This window comes from Pagrus pagrus (genome assembly GCF_965226575.1).
Source record: "Pagrus pagrus genome assembly, chromosome: 4".
In the NCBI taxonomy this organism is placed as follows: domain Eukaryota; kingdom Metazoa; phylum Chordata; class Actinopteri; order Spariformes; family Sparidae; genus Pagrus; species Pagrus pagrus.
Window position 1 is genome coordinate 9,883,227 of NC_140188.1, and position 9,946 is coordinate 9,893,172.

The window sequence follows — 9,946 nt, forward strand, 5'->3', positions numbered from 1 at the left end:
TGGACACTGCAGTCAAGCCCGCCTCCACTCCGAAAACCCCCAGTAGATATTACTGTAATGTAGTGCAAGAACAGAATTCAAAATAAAAGCACCGACCTATGACCGCAATTTGCAATTTCACATTTATTCAGTCAGTCAGTTAGTCTGTTAATGATTGATGAATTCATCGGTCGACTAGTTACTTAATTAATTAATTGAGCATTTAAGGGATTCATTCATTGATTATTTATTTACTTAATTCATTTTACCATCGTAATTCTGATCACATTGAAGCCTTAGAAGATGGAGGCCATGGCATTTCAATTGAGTGAATAATTAGTCCAACGTAAAAATAAACACAATGTCAGGAGCGTCTGATGAGGAATTTCAAAATTAAAGCCCACTTGATAGTCAAATATTTTCAATATTTCCTTATGAATTCAGATTTACGTTAAATGAAAACAACCTGTTTCCACAGACTAATTTCACTTCAGACTGACAGTGCTCCATTAGAGTGTCACTGAGTGTCACACAGTGTCAGAATTTCAAAATTAAAGCCCTCCAAAAATACTGACTGACTGAATAAATGTGAAATTGCAAATTGCGTTCATAGGTCGGTGCTTTTATTTTTGAATTCTGTTTTTGCACTGCATTACCGTAATATCTACTATATACAGGCACCACAAAATAACTGAGGGAGGGCTTGACCGCAGTAGTATCTTCAAGTGTCGTACCAGCAGAACCAGGTGCATTTCTGGCCTAAACCCAGGTCCAATTTTCTGTGATGGTCCCACTTGTGAATTGTATAAACTTGTGGGAGAGGTGGCAGTAATCACATCATCTGTTGTTTGTGTACTCAGGGTATAATACTGCCTCAGATGTACACTGCTGCCTTGGCAAACATTGCAAACGTGCTGACAAACTACATCTTTCTTTACTGGCTGGATCTGGGTGTTAGGTAGGTGTACTCATGTCTCAGTACAGCATTTTAAATTAATTTTTAAACGGTTACACATGCTCATATGAACATGTCTGTGTGCATGTCTTACAGCGGATCTGAAGCAGCCAACACTCTCACTCACATTTACAGCTGTGCTTTTCTGTTTGCTTACATTCGGTGGAAGAGGCTCCATGAAACAACATGGGGAGGTGAGGGACAGTTATATTTAGGAGATGTTTGTTGCGACCTCGTGATCTCAGGGACCACTTTGTTCATTCTCTCTACATAAATGAGTTTCTCTCTCCCCCTGCAGGCTGGTCTGTAGAATCGCTGCAGGAGTGAGGCTCCTTCATGAAGCTGGCCGTTCCCAGTGTATTAATGAGGTGCTTTGAGTGGTGGGTTTATGAGTTTGGTGGATTCTTTGCAGGTAATCTAAATATATGATATTGGTAAGCATTTTCATTTGATAAAACCACAGACAAAGTGTGAGTCATGAATGTTGTTTCTACCGTGGTGATCAGGAATGCTGAGTGAAGATGAGCTGGCAGCCCAACATGCTGTGATAATGGTGGCTTTCATCACCTACATGGTAGAGCTTCACATTCTTACTCCAGAAGTCTTCTCCAAACATTACAGAAGCCCTGAGGGGGAAGTAAATACATTGTTTTTCTAGTGATCCATTTTCTAAGTCTGACCTAACTTGTTTTCTCTTGTGTGTTTATGACTTGAGAACTGGTGGGGAAAAAGATTTTGCAGGGATCATCTCCTAAGTTCAACTGGGAGAGAATTACAGAGGAGGTACGCTGGATTCTCTTCAGAATCAGTAACTGAGATTTCAAAAGAGACTTGTTGCACGCAGGAATTTGAGAAATTGCAAGTTGGTTGTTTCTTCTTGATTGCAGGCTGTGGGACGAGCGCAGACAAACACCAACATGCCATTATTAAGCACAGCTGCCCTGTCAGATGCTGCCAGCCAGACCGAAAGTAATGGGAGTGTAAGCTGCCTGCTAAACCTAACATTAGCAACAATTCATCTAAATGTCTTTTTATAGAAATGTACATTCTTCTATCATGTTTTTGCACTGTTTGCTTTCCATATGACTCAACAAATCTTTTTCCCAAGTCAGCGGACGGCTACATGTCAGTGACCACCGAGTTCCATGATGGGAACCCGCAGACGCAGGGTGGACATGGGGACCAGCAGCTGAAGGGTGGCCGTCTCTCCACCACACAGCTCATCCTCAGGCGAGGCCTCACTATGTTTGCAGCAGTTAGTCTTCTAGCCGTGGGAGCCAGCGTGCACCTCGTGCCCCAGCCAGAAACTCAGCCTTCAGAGGCCAACTTTACTTTTGACTGGATCAATACTACATATTCTCCTGAACAAATTTTCTCCACTGCGCTGGTCCCAAATGAAGACACAGATTGACCTTGACGGTTTGAGATAACCACAATGTTTCTGTTTAATGTACTGAATACAAACATTGTCAAACTCTCTTGAGTCTGACAGAATGTGGTTGAGAGTAAATCATTGGCAGATTCACTGTAAAATCTTAAGAATTACATTTTGCATTGAGATGAATCCACTGATCATAGATCATCTTCACTTTCTGTACTTTCTGTTCACCTGCACCCAGCACTGCCAGATAGGGAGATACTTCACTGAATACAATCGACTTTTTTTCATGTTCATGTGACCAAGTTCATGATCAACAGGTTTATAATGATTCCAACAGCCAGGACAAATAGCATGACAGCCAGAGCCAGGCCCCTACGCAGCACCAGTTCCCTGTCGGAGAGCTGCTTCTTCGCTGGATTTTCTGCTGATCCACGCTCAGTTTCAGCCAGGTCAAGGGTGTCTGTTTGGTCGAGTAAGTACCTTTCATCATCTGCTTGGGGACCTGGACATACATATGCAAATGTGACTAATGTTTTCAATGGAAAATATTAAATTGAGACCTCAAAATGAAAAGATTCTAGCTGATATTTCTGTCAACGATGAGTTGTTCACATTAAGCTATTGTTTGACAAGTTATTCACATGTTGTATAAGTGTACTTTTACAATAGTTTGATGCTCTTTTAAAAGAGCTGAAGTGAGACCATGACTTGGGTTCTGTTTGAGAAGTGAGAAAGTCCCACTGACAGAGTTAAAGAAGTTATACTCTCTATACTTATACTCCTGAAAAATAAGGAAGAGCTTCAGAGTGATGCTGACCTTTTCACATACTTTCGTCAACCCAAAAATATAAAATCCAGGCATAATCTACTCAACCTCATATTGATGTTCAGTCAAGTTTAGCAGTCTACAAAACAATTCTGAAGCAACACAGTGAAACAGCGTTGCAGCATTCTCCTAAACAAATGATTGATATGGGGACTTATATGGAAAACAACCAGAAGAACAAAAAAAGGCTCCAAACAGCTTGTCCAGCATAATCTACTTCTCTGGATGCCCTGAGATCCAAATCCAATTTGAAAAACTATTATTTACACTCCTGATGCACAGTTGAGCTCATGCACCCACCTCAAACAAGGTGTGCACTAAAAACTTAGCAGAAATTTGGATTAAGCTTCCGGAAATTTGGATTAAGCTGGATGAGCTGTATGGAGCCATTTTCTGTTTTTATCTGTTGTTTAATTAGGTTTTAAAACGAGTCCCCATCTACTTCAGTTGTTTAGGAGAATGCTGCAATGTTGTCTTTTCTGTTGCTTCAGAAATGTTTTGAAAATGAAACTTCACCCAACTTTCCATCGACATGAGACTGAGTAGATAATGCCGGGAATTTCATTTTTTGGGTGAACTTTTTCTTTTAAAGATGTTCTATGTATCTTTTTTTAAACAATATCAGTGTACCACTATTAAAATACATTTCTTATCATTTAAACTGGCTCCTACGAAAGACTGCATCATGTTTTTCATCTGTGGCAGTATAAATTGCCTTAGTTGCTGCACAAACTCCCTTACTTGTGCCTCTGGAGACCCTGTGCACTCCTGCTCTGATTCGAGCCTGGAAGAAAAACAAAATGTGACCATATATCCATAAAGAAGTTCCAATTATACCATTTAGAATAGGAATATTTACCTCTGAATACTAACCTCATATATCACTGTCTTCCAGTTTAATCTTGTCACATAGAAAATCAGAAATGTGCACTGCAGAAACATACAGGTAAACAGGCCTGTCCACAGACCTGAGGGAAATGGAGAGTTCTACATCTTACTTTAAGAATAGCGAGTACTGTAGTGTTGATGCCGTGGTGGATCTGTCACTAAAATAAGTGGTAAAAAAACATCTCTGCTGTAAATCTTACCCTTGATCCCTAATTTGGCTGCAAACATCAGCGACACTCCGATAGGAATACCAATTCCATAATATCCCACAATGTTGCAAACAGCTCCGACTGTCTGTTTACCTGCTCCTCTTAGAATCCCACCCAAGGTAACCTATTTACACAAAGAGACAAAGACCTGGTTAGACTTGACCAAAACAAGCACGTTTCAGAGATGCAATAATACACGCGTGTGTCACAGGATCTTAATGGCAGAGGTACTCACTGCTGCCCCCTCTACGAGGAGGAATGAAGCATAATGAGGGATGGCATCAGCAACTCTTTCCCTGATTTGTCTGAAAGAGGAGGGACTCAAAATGTACTGTTTGACACTGAGAAAAATGACACTTTCATTCGATTTTTGTGTTATGTTTGAGTACTGTAACATAATAGCCAGTAACTGTGTAGGACAGGCAATGACTGACTTAATGGAAAAGGTCATTTATAACGTCTGTTATCTCTCTGAGACTTGACACTGACTCTCTCTGACCATGGGAAACGAAAACATATGTTAGACTTATACTCACTCATCATATGTAAAGACATAAGAGATATGGTCCTTCAGGCTTCCAATTGCAATCGACACGCACACAGAGGCCAACACTGTGGTAAAAAGTTAATTAAACACTTAATTATCCATCTTTATGTTTTACTGTAAATGCGCTGACATACAAAATATTCACAAAAAGAACGACCGGTCTATTGTCGGCCAATGAGTGGCTCTGCAGGAGCAGTTTGGGAACTTGAAGGAACAGTTCACCCAAAAATGAAAAGTCAGTCATTACCTACTCATCCCCATACCCATGGACTGTAGGGTGAAGTTTTGTAGTCTACAAAACATTAATGGAGCTTCACAGAAAAACAGTGTTTTGCAGCGTTCTCCTAAACAACTGTAGTAGTGTATTAACCATCAGCAAAGCCAGTTTGACCCCCAGAATCACAAGAAGAGTGTGTGTGTCTTTGTTTAAATTCAGGTAAACGCTCACTATTCTTCCTCTTCTTTTCCCCTCTACTCTCTTTAATATCTCCATGAAATAAAGTACATTTCCCATCCAGCTCTTGACCTGACTTTCCATCGTCATGGGGGTGAGCAGATTATGACTGAATTTCATTTTTGCGTGAACCGTTCCTTTAATGCACCCGTCCAGGGCAACTCATAATTGCTTGATACAGTGAGAGCTTGCTCCTCTCACTAAGCTATTCCTTCACTAATTTCTTGATTACATAACAGTAATTCTAGTATTATCTTCTTCAAAAACATGTTATTTGTGAGATATTAACATAAAGCTTTAAAAAAGTGTTTAGGAGCAAACTGACCTGCACAGAATGTTGACAGTTTAGCAGACAGCTTGGCCTGCTTAGTGTCTCCAGCTCCCAAGGCATTTCCAACTTTTACTGTTCCTGCTATACTAAAACCCGAAGAAAACTAACAAAAAAGCACAAAATTAACATACTGTACATTGTATGATTAATTTCATACTATAACAATTTCATGTATATTCAATTGTTGGTAGAGGAATGATTATTTCACTGGAGGGAAGTTACCACGTATGCAATAGATGCCATCTGGTATACAACTGACTGAGCTCCAAGTTCCACCTCACTGATTAGACCTGGCAAAAACAGGCGTTAAATTTCAGACCAACCTCAACTCATACAAACGCTTTGAAAACATAAAGTGGCTGAGTTGACATTACCTGCCAGAAAACTTCCGATCTCATACATCCACCACTCAACGCATAACATGACCATGCTGGGGATGGCCAAGTGAATGAATGAGCTCCAGTCCTGCAGGCACTCTTTAGACCAGCCTGTGTGGGCAATCGGTGAGTCAATAAATCATTCAGCTATCAACTATGTTTAAGTGATGCTTACACAGTGTAACATGCACAAAAATTTATAGGTCATACTCAATAATGGAATGTCTTCAACCCTCTACATGGACCCTCGGACCATGGACAGTGTCCACTGATCACAACCTTGACCAAAAATAAGTCATAAGTGGACAATCATTCCCCTTAAATAAACATTTATAAAAATAAACAGTTTCTGTTAGTCAATTGGTTTAGTTGTGAACCTCATGACAAACTTAATTATTAATTATCATATGCGGGATCGAGGTGAAGTCTGAACAAGTGAGTCTTGAGTCTTGAGTTTTTTGCGGAAGATGGCGAGTGACTCTGCTATCCTGACTGTGGTCAGGAGTTTGTTCCACCACTGAGGCGCCAGAACGGAGAAGAGTCACATGTTTGCTGAGCAACCTTTGTTTGCTCTCAGCGACGGTGGTACCAGCCGGCCACCGGATGTAGTAGAGCAAAGTGCTTGTGCTGGGGCCTGTGGTCTGACCAGTGTTTGGAGGTAGATGGGTGTGGTTCTGTTGACGGCCTTGAAGGCCAGCACCATCGTCTTGAATCAGATGCAGGCCGCAACAGGAAGCCAGTGGAGGTCACAGAGGAGGGGGGTCACGTGGGAGAAATTGGGTAGATTGAAAACGAGGCACGCTGCAGCATTCTGGATACGTTGCAAAGGTTTAGTTGCGGAGGCTGGGAGTCCAGCCAAGAGTGAGTTGCAGTAGTCCAGATGGGAGATGACCAGTGTTTGGACCAGGAGTTGCATTGTGTCTTTTTTGAGGAAAGACCGGATCCTGCAGATGTTGCACAGGGCAAATCTGCAGGATCAGGCCACCGCGGTGATGTTGGGGGTGCAGGATAGTCCATTGTCGAGGATTACGTCCAGGTTCCTCACAGTCGATGAAGGCAATACTGTGACATCCTCGACAGTGAATGACAGGTCCATGCGAGGGCAGTCTTTCCCCAGGATGAAGAGGAGTTCAGTGACTGATTATATAGTATGCAGGGTCACTATTTTCAAATGCAAATGTTGTACTCACCTCCCCATGTGGCCTTATGAAGACCTTTCCAAAGGATATAAGCATAGAGAATTCCTGCCATGCAGAACCGGGAAAGGACGTTGGCAGCTGCAGAACCTCTATAAAGACAATATAAGTGGGCAATACTGGTTATGTAATAACAGCAATAAGGATGTTACTAAAAGAACCATGTGGAGTCAGATAGGCAATACTCACGCTACTCCCAGATTTAACTGGTAAAGGAAAATGTAGTTGATAAGTGCGTTAAGAATATTAACCACAACGCCTGTGATTACCTGGGGCCATGTGATGCCCTGAAAGAGAAGTGCCACATGTTAATCTTAGTGGACACTGGCAAGGTTAGAACACAAAGATGGCTGGTTTCCCACCAATGTGTCATCGTCCCATCAGCAGACAAAGACGTATGATTTATAACTGCGCCATGTTATACAAACTAGACAATACTCCTCTGTTTAAAAACTCTGTGACAACTGTGATGGGTTCTTCTCCTAGAGATGAGTCCATATGTGTATGTCTCATTCTGGGAATCAGAATAAGCAGTGTAATGTTGACTGCTGAGTGGAGCTGGAGGGGAAATGTATTTTACTTAATGAACGTAATGTTACAGAAGGGGGAGGGGGAAAAGAATACAGAGAACCAGAGTGTTTGGTTAGCGCTGAGTTTACTGAGAGACTAGCCTGAATTCAAACACACAGATAAGATGCACACACTGTTGAAGCATACTGTTGCTCATTAGCTAATGGCTAATGTACAGTAAAGTAATCTGGCTGTTTGGGGTGAATGTACACTCACGTGACTAGTAGATATTTACCAAAGGTGTAGTGGTTTTAGACATTTCAATACTAAAATGTTACATGTTATATCTTCAACCAATGGTTGACAACTTTAGACCTGGTAAGGAGCCAATAAAGGTTTCAAACATTGCACTTTTTCTAAAGTTTAACAGATCTAAAGAGAATCACTCGATGGCATAGTGGAGGTTTATGGTTTCACACACCTCATTGCCATCTGAATTCAGACAGTGTACAGTGTATTCATATCAAGATGCAACCTGACGTGCCAAATAAATAGAAGGCTGACTGAATTTTCCTTTATATTTGGTCCACTGTACTTTTGTGGATAACAGGAAGCAAATCACAGGCTATGGACTTACCTGGTTTTGCAGGTATCTTGCGAGTAATCCATACATGAATGCAGCCTAGAAAGAGCCACAAAGACATTATTGAAAATTAATATATTCAGACACAACAGACATCAATATGTATTTTCTTTTTTCAGAACCTTATAACTCAGAATAACCTATCTCAGCATGTACTGGACAAAGTGTAGCAAGTAAAACATCTGTTTTATGTTGAGGTTTGAAACACTCACAGGAAGCGCTGGCATAAAGATCTTCACATACAGCTGAGCTAACCTAGAGAGGGAATTTCCATCAATATTAACAACAGTGATACTGGTTTTATCAGCAAATAAACTAAAAGAAATAATGAAAAATAAAAACAACTAAAGCATGAGAAGAAGTGAATTCTGACACAGCTGACCTGGCCACCGCCGGTTCCTGTTTGACAGCCAGCAGAATGGGTTCTGTGTTAATGAGCATCGCCCAGCAGGGAAAACATGCCAGTAACAAAATGAGGACCGCCCGCTGCAGAACGACCCCAACTCTGTGGAGGTTATTGCTCCCAAAGGTCTGAAACCAGAGTTTTTTCTTATTTCATCATCTTTATTGTTATCTCTTTTTTTAAAAGACGACGCTGACAAGCTCATACCTGAGAAACTAGAGTATCACACGCTGCTGCCAAGCCCATTCCAACAGATATACCTGTAACATTAATAACCTGAGGATGACACAAACATTGGTGGATTATGTTCTGTTGCCTAACTGGTAATTTTCCCTGTAAGAACATCAATATACATTACTTACTGCTGTGGCCAAAGACACTCCTGCCAGCTCGATCCGCCCCAGATGGCCACAGAAAACAGTACTGATTAAATTCAGTCCAGAAATCAAGAACTGGGACAACATCTGATGGAAAAAAGCAGAAATTAATGGAAAGTCACTAAGACAAACAAAAAAAAAATTGAATAGTTCATTAGTAACTTCCAGTAGTAAGTACTTTTACTCAAGTATCGGACTTAAGAACACATTTTTTAAGAAAAGTCACTTGGTACTTTTAAACTACTTATTATGAGTATATAATCTTATGATACGACCAGTGTTGTAAAAAGTATCCAAAAGTCATACTAACCCTAACCCTACTTAAGTGTCACAGGTACAACTAAAAGTAAATTATACATATCTGTACATGTATGTATATAGGGGGTGGAGGAGTTAGTGATTATTATTGATTATCGGCCTGGAAGATAATCAGAATAAGACCGAGGCTACTTACCAGTGGTCCGGCCAGTTTGCACAACTCTTTAATTTCTGTCTTGAAACCAACAGGGATCATCATGCGGATCCACCTTAAAACAAAACTTTCACTCCATGAAGAAGAAGAATGAAGATGTGAGCCCTGTCCGCTGCTCTCCATGATTCAACAGGAACACTTCCTGCTCTGTTCACCGCTGTATGCAGCTGTCAGGGAGGCTTCAGGTCGGTCCAGGACCTCAGTCTGTGTGATTGATGAAAGCTACGGAGCCCAGCTCATTTCATATGAGTCACGTGGAGGGAGGAGACACCTGAGGAAGTCAGTGAGAGTCACACTGATGTAGACCACTCACAGACAGATGGATGGATGATTTAACCAAACTACTCGCTAAACAGCAGTATTATGAGGTTGTTGTACAGTTATTCGTTGTGTATTTG

The 9,946-nt window shown here is 41.1% G+C and overlaps 1 protein-coding gene and 2 long non-coding RNA genes across 3 annotated transcripts; 2 read left to right on the forward strand and 1 right to left on the reverse strand.

The window, feature by feature from the left end:
* The first annotated feature begins 1,044 nt into the window (after positions 1-1,044).
* LOC311256705 lies at positions 1,045-1,508 on the forward strand. The gene is made up of 3 exons (XR_014622521.1): positions 1,045-1,128; positions 1,233-1,346; positions 1,441-1,508. It is a non-coding gene; the product is annotated as an uncharacterized lncRNA (long non-coding RNA).
* An 85-nt stretch (positions 1,509-1,593) lies between these two features.
* On the forward strand, positions 1,594-2,133 carry LOC311256704. Its single transcript, XR_014622520.1, has 3 exons — positions 1,594-1,717; positions 1,822-1,914; positions 2,043-2,133. It is a non-coding gene; the product is annotated as an uncharacterized lncRNA (long non-coding RNA).
* A 430-nt stretch (positions 2,134-2,563) lies between these two features.
* Positions 2,564-9,590, reverse strand: LOC311255765 (multidrug and toxin extrusion protein 1-like; the record flags this gene model as incomplete). The annotated part of the gene is made up of 17 exons (XM_084350414.1): positions 2,564-2,817; positions 3,883-3,925; positions 4,015-4,109; positions 4,230-4,362; positions 4,474-4,543; positions 4,775-4,850; positions 5,565-5,673; positions 5,793-5,860; positions 5,945-6,058; positions 7,138-7,235; positions 7,333-7,430; positions 8,291-8,335; positions 8,509-8,551; positions 8,679-8,827; positions 8,907-8,975; positions 9,062-9,163; positions 9,531-9,590. 17 exons carry the CDS (start codon positions 9,588-9,590, stop codon positions 2,606-2,608), a joined length of 1,584 nt encoding a protein of 527 aa, XP_084206540.1. The 3' UTR covers positions 2,564-2,605.
* Positions 9,591-9,946: the final 356 nt, after the last annotated feature.